The 19108-nt window shown below is 42.1% G+C and overlaps 1 protein-coding gene across 1 annotated transcript; it reads right to left on the bottom strand.

Annotated features, from left to right (window-relative positions):
• Positions 1-219: 219 nt before the first annotated feature.
• Positions 220-8412, bottom strand: LOC148481338 (thiamine transporter 2-like). Its single transcript, XM_088453694.1, has 5 exons — positions 8263-8412; positions 6396-7113; positions 4831-4982; positions 3075-3207; positions 220-296 (listed from the first exon to the last, which is right to left on the bottom strand). The coding sequence occupies exons 1-5, from the start codon at positions 8410-8412 to the stop codon at positions 220-222; spliced, it is 1230 nt and encodes a 409-aa protein (XP_088309820.1).
• Between the last annotated feature and the right edge of the window lie 10696 nt (positions 8413-19108).

Here is a 19108-nt window from a genome sequence, read left to right as displayed (position 1 = left end):
GGGTCAATAGTTCACCATTGCAGTAATTGAAATACTGCTCCCTATTTAATTTGCCTCAACACTGATGTTTCGCACTTCACTTGGCTCCACTGGTGTAAATCCTACGTCATACTCTGGATATTCTGCAATGTCACTAAAACAGGATGTTGTGCTGTGCGGTTGAGGCTTTGCGATGAATATAGGTGTGTATGGCACAACATGCCTGCACCACAAAGTCTATCAAGGTGCAGGTTTATTGCAGTGTGGAAAATCCAGAAAATGGGCCATTGCAGGCCATTCCTCGGAGTTGATGGTAACTGAAAAGACAAAATGTAAATGTTAAATGACAAGAACAAAATGATTTGTTAGAACATTAATTTAAATTATTTGTATTTTTTTTCCCCAAAAACCATCGGCTTTTACTGATGAAGCATCAACTATGATAGTGACTAAAGCAGATGAGGCTACAACTGCCACCCAAGTGACCCTACCTCCATCTATCCAAGTCTCAGTACTTCCTGCCTCGCCTAACCCACAACAATCTGCCTTTTCTATACTGTAAGGAAAAGACCATGGGGTCTATTTACTAAGCTGTGATAGGAGATAAAGTGAACGGTGATAAGGTACCAGCCAATCAGCTCCTAACTGCCAAGTCACAGGCTGTGTTTGAAAAACGACAGGAGCTGATTGGCTGGTACCTTACCTCCGTTCACTTTATCTCCTAACACAGCTTAGTAAATAGACCCCTATGTGAGTTAGGGGAGAGCACAGAGGTCATGACTTGTTGGATTCTGGAGTCCACCAACTGACTAATTGAAAAGAATGCAGATGAGTATGACGTTGTGGCAGCCAATATAGCATAGAAGCTGAGAAAATTGAATGACAGCAACAGAGCTGAGGCAGAGAGGATATTGGCTGATGTGCTATATAAGGTGACCAGAGGCCTACTTACCCCTTATAGTGTCCTAATGGAGATGCCTCCTAGGCTACAACAGGAACACTATACGCCATGTTTACCTCCCTACCTCCTATCTGTCATTTCAAAAGGGAACGCACCACCAATATGAGGGGCCCTATATTAACACTCAACTTTGCACCAGGACATCCACACCTGCCATTTCTGAGATTAGAAGTTCATTGGACTACAGTGTGGGCCTTGCCTCATTGGAAAGTTAACAGTTATACAGTAGTTTTAATAAGTTTATGTTATTATTTATTATTATTTATTATTTATGTTATTATGTTATTATGTTATAGCTTACTTTTAATAAGTATATTTTATGTTATGTGTGCTTATTTATATTTTTGAGGGTGAAATAAATCTTTAATATTTTCTATTACATATATTTAGGAATATTTTATTGAAAATTAAGTTGATCAGTATTATTTGCGTTTATTTGCAGTTTGCAAAAAAAGTCCTCATTTAATAAAATTATTATAATTATTATAAAAAACAAACATGAATGTGATTATTTGTGAGTACTTCAAGTATTGCCTTTTAAGAATATGTATGATGGGCAGTGGTGTAATGTGGGTGGGGCCAGTGCAGTCCAGGACTGGAGAGAAGAATATGTGCTGCACACTCCACACTGACTGGACAGTGCATGCAAAGTTGCAGTGATGGGAGATGATCTTCATATATCCCTCTAGATGACATGATTCAGACCAGCACTGGAGCAAAGCTTAATTGCTGATTCAAACTGTGCTGTCCAGCTACACCAACTACAGTAGATGACATCATTCTTGATGACAATTAGCTCCCTTCTTCCGAGAGGGAGCTAATTGTCGGCTAACAGCTGGGGGCGTGCCCGGTCATCGTCATCACAGACGCGCAATTGCGTCATCGTGGCCCCGCCACCTCTTCACAATACCGTTATTTTCAGCATTGTGAAGCAGGCGGCGGGGCCACGATGACGCAATTCAGCGCAAATCGCGTCATTGGCACCCCCACTGCAGGAGTTTCTAGTTTATTCTGGGCTGAGGTCGGGAGGGTTGCTGGCTGCCGGGAGGCTTGCCTGCCTTTCCGGGGAGTAGGGAGCGGCACCCGAAAATCGTGAGACTCCCGGTCAAATCGGGAGGGTAGGCAAGCCTGGATGACATGCAGTTTAGTGAGAGGGGCTTTGCATTGGTCCTTGCATTTTATCATGACCATCAGTAACTGCTAAACTACCCCAACTATTAAACTCGCTAAACATCACTGCTGATTGCTTCTAGACAACTGTTTAGTAACCTCCCTATTCCCACATTGATACAGTAATAGCACTTATTATTACCTCTCGATAGATGACTTTGGTGACTTGTCGCTGCTGGTGAACCTTCTCCAAGTGTTACCAGCCTAGGTCCCGGGACTCTTCCACCTTCTACTGAGTACAGGTGTTGGGAAATACCAAGCTGCTGATCAAGAATGGGGACCATAGCAGCACCTCACCCTTGCAGAGTTGGAATCTGAGTCAGAGATAGATACAGGGACCATGGCAGCATGCTGCTCTTGCCTGAGGGTATCCTCTGGGTGTAAAGATGTTTTAGCCACCTGGAGGGTGGAGAATCTCTGCTTAGATACGCTGGATGCTGGGACCACCCGCCAGAAATATTTGATGGCATTGTGTTATGGACACCCTGTGCTGTTATCGGTGATCTGCTGGTCTCTGATGTTTTTTTTCCTTTTGCTAGTCATTATGCAGACTGCGATGAAACCAACGATCCCTGATAGTATAAGGAAATAGCTGGCATAGATGATAAACTAAAAGAAACACAACAGAGAAAATATAATCTTACAAAAGTAAAGTTACAGTATGAGCAGAGAAATTATTATAGTAGCAAGTAGTCTAGGGGCCTATTTATTGCATACCTCCTAACTGTCCCACTTTTCTAGGACTGTCCTGCCATCCCACTCATGGGTCACAGTTTCCCGCAGACAGGGCAGGAAGTTTAGGGGGAGCACTGGGAGCCTGGGGGCAGCCCAGCATCTTTGGGAGTGCTGGGCACACCATTAGAGTGATGACAATGGGGACATGTCACAGGGCCACATCCTAATATACCTAATAGTTTGCACATATTTATTGGAAGCAATGTGATGGTGGCCATGGTGTCCTTACCTGACTGTGGATATCTTGCTTGATACCAGTCATTATTATATTCACAATCGCTAGCAGCAGCAGGGATGCAAAATTGTTTATCCCAGAAACCAAAGCGTATCTTTCCTTTCTCACACTCACAGCAATATTCACCCTAGGATAGGAGTGGGACATGCACCAGTTATATAACACAGAACAAGACATGGTGATACTGTGGGTACTGTAAGTCATAGCAGTGTGACCAGACATATATCATTGTGTTATACAGGACTGGAACAGGGCTCCGCAAGAGGAGTTTTCTAATGTCAGTAAGTATGGTGTAAGTTAGGTCATTAAATCAGACGTCTGATTATATGCTGTGATTGGTACTGATGATTTGTACATTTCAATAGTATTTATACATAATCATCATTGGTGCTAGAACTGTAGGGTACTACAACTGTAAATCAGCATTGCTCTGATGGGTAAGTGGTACTGGGCCAGAGTCAGAGACAGTGGCGCATCTATAATGGGTGCAGTGTGTGCAGGGCACACGGGCCCCCGGGTCCAGGGGGCCCTGCACTGCACACACTGCACCCATATTTTTTTTAAACTTACCTGTCTGAGGTCCCGAGTCGGGTGTCACTGCTGCTCAGAACACCAGAACAATGGGCGCCGCGGCCATTTGCCGGTCTTCTGCACATGCACAGTAGACTCCAGGAACTAGAGTGTGCCCAGAGTCTACTGCGCATGCACAGAACGCCGGAAAATGGCTGCCGTGGCCAATTTTCTGGCGTTCTGTGCATGCGCAGTAGACTCCGGGCACACTCTAGTGCCTGGAGTCTACTAATGCTCCGGTGGCTGGCCAGCTGCGTCAGTCGGCTGCCAGCCACCAGGGAGAGAGGAGGGGGCCCCGCACGTGTAGTGCACGCGGACCCCTTCCTCTCTTAAAATGCCCCAGGTCAGAGATGTACACTAATACCACAGTGACTGCGGATTGTTCTGATGGGTAAGTGGTACAGGGCCTGATTCAGTAATATACACTAATGCCACAGTGACTGCGGATTGTTCTGATGGGTAAGTGGTACTGGGCCTGATTCAGTAATATACACTAATGCCACAGTGACTGCGGATTTGTACACAGCGGCTGTGCAAAAATATGCAAATGCCACAGCTGCCAGGATTTGTAATGAGACGTCACATCTGCAGCCTGGCAAATCCAAACAACAGCTCGGACGCAGATCAGTTGATTATCTGACTTCAAAGTAACCCTATGGTCATACAGAATGGGCGCAGGAACTGAGACGCTGGAGCCATTTTTTCTGCATACAGGATCTCAGTCACTGACAGAGACTGAAAACGGCCGCGTCACGTCTGCATTTCAGTCGTCACCTCCGCATTGTCGCCCATAAACGATCCCTTCCAGGCAATCACTTTGTGAATAAATCCTGACTGCGAGTGACATCAGCGACATCAGTAATGACACGAGACGCATGCGCAGTGTGACTCATATGTGTGTGCAGGTTACAGGTAATTACTATAACTGTGCAAACAGCAGCATTGTGTCCATCTCTGACTCAGGGCCATTGTACACAGCACATTGGGGCATATAATGACTAACAAACGGGATAATAATGAAGTTGCTTATTTTATATGCAAAAGAAACTAAATAGTCTGTGACTGTTATAGATCTATACATGGTAGAAATATGACATTCATAGGCATGACAGTAGTAGTGGTACAGAGTGCATACTTACATTATTATTGTGGTAAGTATCTTATAGGAGGCCTTACATACAATGTAGCCAGCATATCCCACCCAGATATTGTTAACGTAGGCCATGGTGAATATGGCAGCACTGTCCACTGCACAGAGGACACACAGAGCCAGCTCTCCCCAGAAGCTCCAGTCTGTCTTCATGCAGTCCATCACGGAGAGTGCAAATATATCTGCAGGAAACAAACAGGTGCAGAGTAGCTATCAGGTGTCATCATGTATTTTACTGACCTGATATGACCAGAGGTACTTAAAATTAATGTTATCACCCATTTTTGATACATAAGAGAAATAGAATTTGAAGAATGTATAACATGTTCAATGAACATGTATCGGTTCTCTATAAAAACATATTTTTAAAACATGTATTTGGCATAGCACATAGGAAAACACAGGGGTTTCAAGTTGCCACATTATCAGAACTATATTAAATGATTTAATACAATATGCAGTTTAGGGGATAGTACAAAGCTGCTGTACATGCCCAGTGCTCATAGTTTCTCTTACCAAGTGTGCTGTGTGTGTGATTCTGAGTACTCATCAGCTTAGAGAGAACAGAGAGCAGCTGCCAGCTAGGAGACAGGTGTCTTACCGGGATGCAGTTATTATACCTACAGCCGGCATCCTGTCTAACGAATCCCGACAACGGAATGCCACTACCCAGCCGGAAGACCTGCACTGTAATCCCGAAAGTCATGGATATGCCAACGCCGGAATCCCGACAGCCGGGATTCTTATCATAAGTATAGCGGGGCTGATTAGGTCTAAGCCGCGAGGGGGTTAGGTTTAGGCATCATGGATATTAGAGTTAGACTTTGGGGTAAGGGTAGCGTTAGGAACCCCATGGGGTGGGCTAGAATTAGGCACCACTAGAGGGGAGGGTTAGGTTTAGGCACTAACAGTGAGGGTTAGGGTGCAGGGTAGGGAGGGTTAGTGTTAGAGGGAGAAGGGGGAAAAATTACCATACGTACCGGATCCTTGTCGGGATCCTGAGCATTGGGATGCCGCTGTCGCTATAATGACAGCAGGCATCCCGACTGTGGGGATTTTATACCGATTCCCTTTGAGGCAGACTATAGCTTATTAAGTGTTAATTATGAGACCTCTTCATGGACCGGCCACACACACTCATTTGGACCACTGGCACCTATGTACCTCTAGAAATCCTGTATTTGCAGGTCTAATAAGTTTTTTTTTATAACTCTGCCTAATACAGATAATGTATTAATAGAAATATATATGTTATATTTAGCTGAGAGCTATCTGGTCCAGAAGCAGCACAGGGAATGGAATACACCCAGTCTGCTTCTTTTTTCAGAGATATTTTAACCATCAGTGTTTTGACATGAGAGTGAGGGATATGACTTATAATGTAATAAGAAATAATTGTGAAGACATCTAAGAGGTTTTCCTATGGCTTTGTATGCTCCTCCCCTATTTTTGTTTAGCCAATGACAGATAAATTTGAAAAGCCACAATGAGAAAGGGATATATGCCTATGACCTTGTCCTCCCTAGTTAGTGTATAGGGTTAGAGATTAATGTGATGAAGACACATAATTACTCAGACTGTAATCTATTTCATACCTAGCAAAGCTGCAGCAGCTTCCACGCCTCCATTAAGCACAAAGACACTGTCAGAGTGTTCCAAGCTATCCCAGAGTGTTTGGGAAGAGCCAATCACTTGGTAGTATCCAACTGACACAAGTGCCCACAATGAGGACCAGGTAATGATGCTGCAGGAATAGCACTCGCGGAAGTCCAGCCACTGCTGCTTGAAGAACTTGGCCACCATTTTACAACAGCTGTGCACAGTGTTCATGTGTCTGTGTTTGATGTGGTCATTTGTACACTCTGAACATGGCTGATCCTTGCTGGGCATGGGCAAGAAAATAGAGATGATGAAAGCCATTGATGCACTTTCCAAGGTAATAATGTTCAGGTAATAGTAGGAGAAATGACCAACTGACACCATGAGCTGACCACACACAGCACCTATGGTGTAGCCTAGCAAGCTATACCCTCGGATATAGACAATGGTCTTCTCATATCGATCAGCAGCCACCACACTGTGTACATATGAGAAGATGGCAATGTCACATGCAGAGACCATGGCTGAGGTAACCTGAAGGAACTGCATGGCCCGGAAACTGGAAGCAAAGCACAGTAGGCTGTAGCTGATGACTTGGCACAGGCCCTGACACACAATGACTGGTTTGTATCGGCAGAGGTCAGTAAAGAGGAGCACTAGCAGCTGGAGAAGCAGCAAACTGTTGGTCCATATTGGGGAGAGCTTATTCGTGACCTGGGGAGAAAGAAGACACATTATAAGCAATATGTTAGTGAAAACAGAGTTTGAGTATCAGTTGTCATATTTTCAAAGGCAAATTAGGTATTAACACATTGTATGACCAGGAGACAAGATCCTTAGTAGAATTATAATTCCATTATAAGAGATATAATCAGAGTATTTTCACAGACAGAGTTCCTCCTTTAAAAAAAAAAATGCTGAGTTAGACGTTCACCCATTTGTTTTATGTAAAATATGCAAATTTATACTATGCTCATCCACAATAAAGCGCACGTCTATGTCCATATGCAGACTTGGTCACATCATACACTTGCGCATCCTTTTGTTTGGAGTGGAAGAGCAGGGAAAGGGGATTTGAAATGTAGTCCAGGTACAGAAAGGGCATATTCATGTTACTACGGGTAAGGTAAACCTTCACAGAGGTGCATATATGCTGGTCAGTAGTGTTGATGATGGAAAACACAAACTGTGCAGACTACATTTTACTCCTCCAGGGAGGCTTCATTCCCCAATTATAATTGCTGTAGTATAGGTGTTTTTTATTATTTAAATTAAATTTAACAGCAAATTATTTTTTTAAATTATCAGTCAAGTGTTAAAGAACCTTTCCTGTGTCTATGACTTTGTTGGGTGTAAGTACCCCTGACATCAACCTGGCACATATGCTACTGGTGTTGGAAACTTTTAATTTTGACATATAATTAATATTATTATTGTTATTATTTTATTTTAGGAAAGTTTTACATATAAATATATTATGGAACTGCTTTCGAGGCAATTTATTAATGACCTCCTAGCCAGACAGCTGCTCCAATAAGCATCTGACCCCCATTTTTTAAATACGGACATAAAAAAAGGCAACTGAAAAAGGGCAATGGCCTCATGGGGAAGGGCCAGGGAAGAGATAGGGGAGGCCAGGAGATGCTGGGGATAAAAGAAGAGAAAACTACAAGTGAGATTCATAAAAAACAGGAAATTTGACAGGCCCAAACAGCACCCCCTGCCCTGCGGTGCCCTGTGCCATGGCACTGGTCACACTACCCTAGTTACGGCCCTGACTTTCATACAACTCACCCATAGAGTGCATTACAATTTCACACAATTTATATGTTACTGATATAAATAAGAATTGTGTTCTCGTACCTCTTCCATGGTGAACTTTTTGTTAGGCCCAGTCATATATGATGTATAAAAGGGTTCTGCAGGTCTCAGGTGGAAGAAGAAACCATATAGACATAATAAGAACACTGGATGCTCTTGAAACATGTTCTTAAAAGGAAGTCTTAAATTCATGGCTATTTAATAGCGCACAGAATTTGTGGAACTGATGGTAAAGTCTCTTCTGAAAGATAAACACAATGGTTGTCAAATAACTGAAACAAATAAAATATAATTTGCGTTGCTATAACTTATTCATGTTTTTGGCTTTTTACCTACATTACATATATACAGGTATTTTCAATCCATTCCATAGTGGGCATAAAACAAGACTCATCTTACATGATGCTGAAGTACAGTACAATGAGCTGTCACTGCAGCACAGCAACTGAATAGTGTCAGTTAGCAGACAAACTGCTGGGAAATGTTACAATGGGATGTAGTCAAAATTCAAACAGTCAAAACTTAGACAATCAAAAGGTCAAATGGCAAAATGTCGACAACAAAAGAAGTCGACATGGACATAAGTTTGACAGGGTCATAAGGTTAACAGTGCAGACACAGTCAAAATATTGACAATGAATACAGAAATATCAACAATCAAAATGTTGATATTCAATCTGTCGACAGGGTCTAAATGTAGACAAAGTGTACACAGTTAAAATGTTGACTGTCATAACAATGACAACTAAAATGTCGACAGGGTCAAAATGTCTACAGTCTGAATGTCGTCAGTCATAATAAAATAACACAGATGCTGATAAACGCCATCCGGTGGCTCAGATGCTACTAAAAGCTGGTGGCTGAGACGCCTGTTAGAGCGACCAGGCTAGGAGCAGTGAAATTTAAACATTTAAAACATATATATATTATGCAGACACATGATGGCTGTGTAACTATACATACACATACCAGACACTATTATATGCATTTTAGTGGAAAGATGGATCCATGTTTTAAACTTTATTGCCATATTCCCACTAGCAATGCATAGAACGGAGTGTAGGGTGAGCAGGGCTGACAGAGGCTCTCAGAAAAGCAGGTGTTTTCCTAGCAATTCTTTTGTATATATATATATATATATAGCAGTGTAGTTTATATTTTATTTTAATCTACAACTAATTCATTCATATAAAATGAAAATCTGACATTGCAAAACAGAGATATATAGTGATTGGCAGATCAGATCAATTAATGATGATTAATTATACCGTTCCCCGGCCAGCTGCTTTTTAATACTATTAATCTATGTTTTTTAAATTGCATTATAATACACTTTTTCATTTTATTTTTGAATTACAACAAGTACATAGAACAATATGAGATTCATAATTAGAAGTTATTATGAAGTAAAAACTAATAATACATCTTTCTTAATGTTGTCTTACTCCACATAACGGAAATATTTACTTCTAATAGACGGGGGATGTTTTAATGAACTTCCCTCTATGATCCAGTCGTATTAAAGGTTAGGAGACGACCGAAGCACATTAAATACATGTAATTACAGTATGTTAACATAATATAGATTAAGATAATTACATATAATCTAACTCCATAATATAGAGAATAGCAAATGTTTTATTAGCACAGATAACACATTAATATTATAATTTATGGGTGCACAATTAAGAATACAATTTGCAGAAGAACATAAGAGCAAATTAAGAGCTATAATCCTGAAACTGCTGAAATATGTTTTTAGATTAATTTTTAAATTATAAGGGTGAAAAGCCCCAAAAAAGTAAAATGTGAATAAATAAAACCCCATGAATGATGATGATGACTGGCAGGTAAAATAATGAAAAACAAATAAAACATAAAGTAATCCGCTCCACCACCTCCACAATCACCAAATTAATCCCAGCACCAGAACTTGTGGCCTGGTAGGCTAACAGCTAGTAACATTATTTAGGTTAAGATAAACTTACCTGAGACTGTAAGATATCCAATATACGGAAAGAGTTATAGCGCTAAGAAACAATCTATAGATATAGATACAACACACACTCAGCTAATAACTCAGTGTCCTATGCCAGGCAGTGACTTTTATAGGCTTAGTGACATCACAAAAGCTGTCTGTCACAATCATCCTCACATTGCCTATATTTCACCAATGAATGTAAAGGATTTACATACTGTGGTCCATATTCAATTAGGTGCGAAAAGCCGGGATTCACTATAAAGTATCGCCGATTGTGACTTTTCATCTGTTGGAAAAGTATCGCTGTATTCAATACCATCCGCTTTTTGCATACGTGAAAACGCAATGCAATGTAATAGGTGAAAATGTTTTGCCTCTGAATGGGTGGAGAAAAGAAGTGCAATTATTTTGTATGAGGGTACAAAGGTGGAGACACCACTCAGAACCCTTGGGACAGCCCCCAAAGGACAACTGAGTTAAAAAAAACCTAAAAAAAAATTAATAACACCACATAAAAGTAGTTTGAATTTGGGGGTGAAAAAGTGCAAATTGGGGGACAAGTTTTCAAACAAGCGAAATAAGGTGCTGGGGTCAAGTGTTTTGGGGATTGCAAGTGCATTTTGGGGGGTGCAAATTCGCATTATTTAAAAGTTCACTTTGAAGACATTAAATCATGCTTGCACCCAATTTCAGGTACCCCAATTTTGACTGGACAACTTATTTTCACCTAAAAAACTGCTAAATACTTTTCTTCACCAATTGTTCAAAGACGCTAATTAGAAGAAAATGACACCCCTTAAGTACCCCAAATAGCTTTATGTTAGTGCATCTTTTAGGGGTGTCAGGTTGATTTCCCCAATTCAGACAGCACTTTTCGCCTGGTTTGCATTCACCGATTGCGTTTCCGCGTGTTTTGAAATTGAATATGGCGAATCGCGGGGATGTGCGCGATAAGTTTTCACAGCTAAAATACGCGATGTAGGCAAAAAGTTCAGCATGCGAAAAAGTATTGCGGGTGCGAAACTAATTGCATACAAGCCTTATTAGAAAGTATAATTTACCATGAGGAGATGTGATACAAAATAATGGCTGCATCTCACCAGCGCACTGATGTAGTCATTACTTCATCTTCTCCATATTGTGACAGAGAGAGGCAAATGGGAAATCAGGGCTGAGAGCTAGAGAGATGGGAGATGGGGGAGATACAGGGAGAGAATAAAAGTGGGTGCAGGCAGAGCCGAAACTTGGATCTTTGTCTCCCGGACATAACTATTATATTATTATTATTATTATTATTAGCCTTTATTTCTATGGTGCCACAAGGGATCCGCAGCACCTTACAAAGCAGAACAAGAGAACAGTGACTTACAGCACAAGACAATACAGGATAAGTACATGATATATAAACATTGCTGCAACAGCGGTCATAACACTCAAGTTAGTAGTACAGTGGCAGAAGTTAAGCGTTAGGTGCTGAAGGTAATAGTAAGAGAAGGAAAAGCACATGGGAGAAAAGGGCCCTGTGCGTGAGAGCTTACATTCTAAAGGGTAGGAGTAGATAGACAAGGGTGACACAGATGGGGTAGTGAACAGACTCAGAGCCTGATTCAGACTTGGGAATAGAGAGAGATATCTCTCTAAACTGATCATCTTGGTGAAACCATGCTGCACTGCAGGTGGGGCAGATTTAAAATGTGCAGAGAGATTTAGATTTGGGAGGAGTGTTTCCAAACTGACATCTGACTTCTAAATTGTAGAGTAATAATAAAGCTGTGCAGTATTTGTGGTCTACATGCAAAAGAAGCCAGTATTTACCCCACATGTCAAAAAATAATGTAAGTATTTACACCCCTTGCATTGCAATATGGTTTGTTCAGGTTCACAGTTGAGAACGATATCTCACTCTATTCCCAACTCTGAATCAGGTCCTATGTCCTTTCAGAAATACCTGCCTGTGTGCAGCAACAGCTGATATTGTAGGAGTGATTCATAATATAGATAGATAGATAGATAGATAGATAGATAGATAGATAGATAGATAGATAGATAGATAGATAGATAGATAGATTAGAGATAAGCGTGATACGAGCTCATCCAGCTTAGGTTTTCCCACGTGACTCGTATCTAAAAATGAGGCAAAACGTCATCCTCCCGTGATCGGATTCTTGCAGGTTTTGGATTCTATAAAGGTCCAGGTGATCGGCACCATTTTCACTCCAAATGTGGAGAGTGTACAGAGCAGACGTGCTCTGTTCTTCTAGGGTGCAGTCAGTATTGTGTGTTGTTGTCAGTGACTTGTCACTATTTGTTCAATGGTGCAGTGTTGTCAGGCTGGGGCTGCAGTACATAAAGTGGGGGGTGCTGTTATGTCACTCACTGTTGTCCTCTCAATCAAGGGGCAGGGGCTGCAATACATAAAGGGCTGCTGCTGTGTTGTCCATAAAGGGGCTTGGGCTGCAGTACATAAATGGGTGCTGCTGTGTTAACCTGCCCATCAAGGGGTTAAGGCTACAGTTCGTAAAGGGATGCTGTGTCATCGAGGGGTGCTCTTCCCCAGTATAAAAAATTGTTAAAAAAAGTTCAAATTCAAATCTTATTATTTTTTTCATTTTTTTGTGTGTGCTAGGTAGCTACTAGTTAGTAACTAGTTAAGCTATTATTGTTCGGTGATACAGCCAACCAGACCGCAGTTTATCATCCACATACTTGTGAATCTGCAGGTGGTCCGTCCGCACTCCGCTGCTCCGTAGGGGTGCTTTCTTGTCCTTAAAGGGGTGCTGTGTATTTCATCAAGGTGCTGCTGCCTCATTCAGGGGTGGTCTTCACCAGTGTAAAAAAAAAAGTTAAATAAATTAGCATTCCACAAAAAAAAGATCTGTTTTGATTTTTGTGTGTGTGTGTGTGTGTGTGTGTGCGCTACTTTAGTACTCTAGCCAGTAGGTACGCTATTGTTGTTCGGTGACACTGCCGGCCAGGCTGCAGTTTATCATCCACATATTTGTGACTCTGCAGGTAGTCTGTCCGCATCCGCACTCCGCTGCTCAGCAGGGGTGCTGTGTTGTTCACTAAGGGGCTGCTGCCTCGTCCAGGGGTGCTCTTCCCCAGTGTAAAAAAAAAAAAGGTAAATATATTAGCATTCCACAAAAAAAGAATCTCTTTTGATTTATTTTTTGTGTGTGTGCTACTTAGTGGTTACACTATTATTGTTCGGTGACACTGCCGGTCAGACTGCAGTGTAAGTTTGTCGATATGGAGGACAATCAAATGAGAGGGGAGCAGGAACCACATACTAGTGCTGCCAGCAGTCATAATGAAGATACAAGGCCCTCGACGTCATCTACGAAGGCTGGTGCCCAAGGGTTTAAGTCAGAGCATGTAAAATCAAACAAGCAATATTTTACAGTGTTAAAGAAAAAAATCAAAAGCTAAGTATGCTGCCGAGAAACAAAAAATTGACAATATGCCATTCACTACACGAAGTGGCAAGGAAAGGGTAAGCCCTTGGCCTTTATTTATGACTGGTGGTTCTGCATCTTATGATGAAGTTAGCACTTGTCCCTGTAGATGTGTAAAAAAAATTAAAATTGCTAAGGCACATGAACCAACTGTGTGCTCAGAAAAGTCACAGATCCCTGAGGAAAGTTCAAGTGTGTCCACGGTTGCCATGTGTGAGGCTGACATTTCCAATACTCTACTTGAAGAAGATCCTCCTTCCACCATTTGGTTGCCCTCTGCAAAATGTGGGGATGAGCAGCACAAATCTGACATAGAAATCAAGGATGCTTCTGTGGAATTGCACCAGGAGGATGAGGATATTTCTGTAGTTGGCGCTAATAAGGATGATGAGGATGTAGATGATGAGGATGTTGATGCCAAAGATATTGTTTATGTAAATCAGGCAACAGATGTTGCCCATGGTATGAAAAATCCCATTGTCATGTCAGGGCAAAAGGCAAAAAAATCCACCTCTCATGTGTGGAATAATTTCCATCCAAATACGGACAACAATTGTCAAGCCATCTATAACATTTGCAAAGCAAGAGTGAGTAGAGGTAAGGACTTCACCATCTAGGAACCTCCTCCCTGTTACGTCAATTGCAGCGCATTCATCAAATTGAAAAGTATTTTTCAAATTCAGAAACTTTGGCTAAAAACATAACAATCAGTCCAGCGCCACTTAGCTGCTCCATTCGCTCTGTTAGATCCAAGCTCCTGCAATCTCAACCACCAACACCTGCATCATCATAAACATCCTCAATCATGACCATATGACATCTGGTCGGGTCTGAAAGCACTGCCTGCAATTAATGATATGTCTATCGTGACTTCGTCTGATACTGTCACCATTCAGAGAATGGTGGATGATTATTGTAGGGATAGCATCAAAATAGGCATGTCAGACAGTCCGTTTCACTACTGGCAGGGAGAAGAAGCAATTTGGAGTCCCTTACACAAAATGGCTTTGCTTTACTTATGTTGCCCACCCTCCAGTGTGTACTCTGAAAGAGTTTTCAGCGCAGCCGGGAACCTTGTCAGCGATCGGCGTAGGAGGTTACTTCCCCAAAATGTGGAAAAGATGATGTTCACCCAAATGAGATACAAATTCCACAAGGAAGACCTGTACTAGCAATTTAGACAAAAAAAATACAGAGGCGTCTGTAATGGTGGATTCTAGCGGGGACAAATTAATATTGTGTGAAGAAGAGGATGTACACACAGATGGGGATGATGATGATGACGATTACGACATCTGATCATACCTATATTGTAAAGTCAGTTTTTGAATGCAGAGATCATTGCCAGCAATGTCAGCTGCCCATTGGTAGCTTCTTTTGTGGGGGCTCAAACAAACCAATTGCTTCAGCCACAATTGGCAGTCCCTGTAGCTGAAGTGGTTGGTTTGTTAAACTGTGCATGTCCTGTTTAATATATACAACATTAGGATGGGTGGGAGGGACAATTCCATCTTTCACCTCTTTTCTTTGTATTATGTGCTGTTTGGCTATTACTGCCTGACATTTTTAATTTTATAGTTTATTAAACTGCAATCCATTCTGCCACTGCAGTGCCACTGCCACAGCCGCTGAAGTCTTCTACATGTGGTTGCTGAATGTCGAAAATGTCCAGTAATATTTAGGGCCACAGACAGCATCTCCTGCACGCCCCTTTAATTTAAAAAAATATTTTGAACCACCAAGTTGATTTTGTGGGTAAAACATGGGTCATATTGTTCACCCATGCTCTACCCTCCTTCCTCATAAATTTGCTTCGGAATACAAAACTTAAATTAAATTTACTACGAATCAACCCTTCCTTTTCCTGCCTTCAACTACATATGTACTCCATGTCACGGCCAGGGTTTCTCGACATGGTAGTCACCGCGTATTACCTGTGAGGTTGTTATGACGGGGGGTCTCTGACAGCAGTGCTGGTATTTGGCGAGGGGCATTGGCTGCACATGGTTCTGTGCGGGCACATTGTTACTTGGCCTGGTGAGGTCTGGCAGTCTTTCCATTCCGTTGGCATGGGTGCTGCCATCTTGCTTGTGGCCATGTGATTCTGGCTGTCCAATCCTGGTAGGTGTTGTGCTCATTACAGCCAGTCACAGCGTGGCACTGAGTATTAAGGAAGGTCCAGAGCCTTCCTTCCTTTGCAAGTGCAACGTGTTTCTCAGCTGCGGCTGAGAGAGAGTACCTGTGCCTTACCTGCCTGCTTGTTATATGCTTCTAGCTTGAACCTTGCCTGCTCCAACCCTGCACCCTCCATATACCTTCCCACCTGCCTGAGCACCTGAACCTGCTGTTTCCCTGCACATTGCCTCATTTCACTCCCAGCTTGATTTAATTACCTCTAGCCTGCATTTGTTACAGCTCACCATACCTGCATTCAGTTATAGCTCATCATACCTGCATTCTGTTACAGCTCACTATAATTGTATACTGGACTGTACCTGCCTGTCACTATCTGGACATTTCTCCATTAACCCCCACTACAGTTATCAAGTGCACTTTAGTGCTATACCTGGACTTTTTCATTTGTCATTCCCATGTCTTCTAAGTCACTTATTAAAAAACCCACTTTTTCATTTAAGTCGGCTTCTGTGTCTGCTCCTATCACCACCCCAGGTCCACAACAAATTCAGAACCTCACACTCCAACTGCCTCTGGCCTCAGTCTTGATTAATAAAAAACATCTGTTTCCTAATTTGGAATGTTGAACTGAACTGCCACATTTTAGTGCCACCCACTACTGTCGCTTAGCTTAGTCCAACAGCTAGCTCGATGTAAACTTTTGGCCTAAACTGGATGAAATCAATATTGTGAGCAGTGAGGTGGTCAAAATTGACTGGAAATGGCTGGAAATAAATGTTATTTAGGTTAATAATACTGTAGGAACAAAAACAGGGCAAACTTATGTGATTTCAGCTGTTTTTATGATTTTTTAGAAAAAATACAGATGTAAAACCAGAACCAATTTTCACAAGTGCGGTTTTGGCAAAAACCAATCCAGATCCAAAACACGAAGGAGATACAGATCCAAAACTAAAACCAAAACACGGGAGTCGGCGCACATTCCTATTCATTATATTAATTATCGGGGTCCGATATTCTGTCTCCCCAAAAGCTTTCACTGCTATTTCAGAGCAGTGAAACCTAGTATTGCAGAATCTAACTCGGCAGTGCTAGTGCGCCTGCGCGAAATAGAGTTTGTGCAGGCGCACAAAGCCCCAGCGTCCGGCGGAAGGAGCCAGACAAAGGTGGAGGGATCCCAAATACTAGTGTATGGGGACAGCAGGCCACATCGGGAGTGAAAGGTAAGCAGTACATATCTGTGATATCTCCTGCGTTACCTTTATGATGACTGGCCCCAAAACTTAATTTCTACAAAAGCAGGTAAAAATCTTCATTTGTACCAGCTTTTGTTGAAATTAAGTGATAATGAATAGATCCAGTGGTACCTGGCCCCAAGACCAAGTTTTATTTTAGGCCTTTCAGGGGCCTATTCATCAACACTTAAATGGCCCGGTAACCATGCGGAAATATATTTAAGTTAACGGGCCATTCATCATCAGGGGTCCGGTAGGACCACCTGATATCCAGCAAACTCTGAAAATGGAAAGTTTTGGGAGTTTGCCAGCGAGAACAATCTTCATCTTCAGATGTCATTTGTTCTCGTAGCCCCGCTCATTCCTATGTGAAGGAGTTCTGGGGATGCGAAGAGGAATACGAGCGGATCCCTCTGCCACCTCCTCACTGATTCCCAGGCGACATTGCACATGTGTGACCTCAGGTCACACATACGTAGAACCTGGTGACGGGGAAGGTAAGGATCGTTGCTACTTCTGGGGATACGGGGGACAGCTTTTTTTCAGAGCAGCTGTCCCTGCATCAGAGCAATGATGAATTCTCCGGTGATAAATATCTCCCGAAGCAAGGTGGATACTTAATCATCGGGGGCCATACGGCCCCTGATGATGAATAGGTCCCTCAATGAGATTAAAGTGGATATGTTGGTGAACGGGCTTCTCTGGACAATTTATTAATGTTAAGGGCTTGGGAATCATGTGCAGTAAAAGGTGATAAATGTGTTTAAAAATGCACCTCCCCTATTCCTTGACATGGCAATAATAATAATAATTACTGGTTATGCTACTGTATGTGGGCATATTTAAGTCAACTACATAGCATCCAATACAGTCCTGATAGAACCTATGGGGGAATTCATTTACAAGTGATAAGTTATCACGAGGGAAAAACTGAAGTATCTTTGGGCTTTATCACCCAAGGCTATTCACTTTTTCACCCTATACCTTTGTTAACTATTGTTAAATTGACATGTTAGTGGGCGTTAACAAGAGTTAATGGGTGTTAACATACAGAAACCGTGAACAGTTCATGGACTCGTGCGTTAAAAGGGACGCGGTACCTGATAACCACCTAGTTTTACAGGATTATTTTCACTGTTTGTGCAGTGGTGAAAATAAATCCCGGATAAGTTCTGCACTTCAGAGCTAATTGAAAAGCCCCGGGGGATCAATTAGCCCAAGTTAAATTACCGCGGCTAATTGAATTCCCCCCTAAAACTGGCATGACATTTTAAAAAGAAGGCGTGGTTATGTAGATCTGGTTTATGCAGATGGGGGTGTGATTTAGGTGGCTCATGGGTGTGGCTTATTTTGACCACATTTTAATATTAATAATGCGCGGAGGTATACGACTGAGCAAATTCTTTCCATAATCTTTGGAGCAGAGAAGACAAAGATGGGAGGCATTTCAATTCAGCAATGGAAGTTTCCCTTGCAAACTCAATTATATACAACTTATTTTTACATTAGCCAAAAAATAAACTGTAGGTTAATCTTGTCAATAGCTTGGTTTCAGAATGTAGCAATAAGATGTCTGTAAAAGTAATATATAAGGCCTGGATTTAGCCCTAAGCATTGTATGCCTATGCCTAGGAGCCGCTGGTGCTAAATAGCAGTTTATCCCTGACAATCCCTGCTAATCTGGCTCTGCATGTTACATACAGAATTAGTATGTTAGTGGATCACTCAGCATATGAAGGATCACATAATAATGGCTACAAAGCACTCATACATACATGTTTACTATGAAAAAATATTCAACTAATCTAAAGAATGTAAATATTTGAAACAATAACAAAGATTGGCAGAGGGGAATGGGAGCACAGTGTGTGGAATGTAGAGGGGGGAAGGGGAGTACAGTGTGGGATGTGGTGGGGGGAGGGGAGCACAGTTTGGCATGTGAAGGGGGGAGGGGAGCACAGTGTGTGATGTGGTGGGGGGAGGGGAGCACAGTGTGGGATGTGGAGGGGGGGAGGGGAGCACAGTGTGCGATGTGGTGGGGGGAGGGAAGCATAGTGTGGGATGTGGTGGGGGGGCACAGT

The sequence above is a fragment of the Taudactylus pleione genome, unplaced genomic scaffold (genome assembly GCF_031769625.1).
Source record: "Taudactylus pleione unplaced genomic scaffold, aTauple2 ptg000585l, whole genome shotgun sequence".
Classification (NCBI taxonomy): domain Eukaryota; kingdom Metazoa; phylum Chordata; class Amphibia; order Anura; family Myobatrachidae; genus Taudactylus; species Taudactylus pleione.
The sequence above is the reverse complement of the archived record's forward strand: the minus strand, read 5'-3'. Positions and strand labels throughout refer to the sequence as shown.

Coding starts and splice junctions, on each gene's coding strand:
- LOC148481338 (XM_088453694.1), bottom strand. CDS start 8,412: ATGAATTTAAGACTTCCTTTTAAGAACATGTTTCAAGAGCATCCAGTG. Junction 4,983..6,395: donor AGCTGCTGCAGCTTTGCTAG/GTATGAAATAGA, acceptor TGTTTCCTGCAG/ATATATTTGCACTCTCCGTG. Junction 3,208..4,830: donor TGGGATATGCTGGCTACATT/GTATGTAAGGCC, acceptor CTCCTATCCTAG/GGTGAATATTGCTGTGAGTG.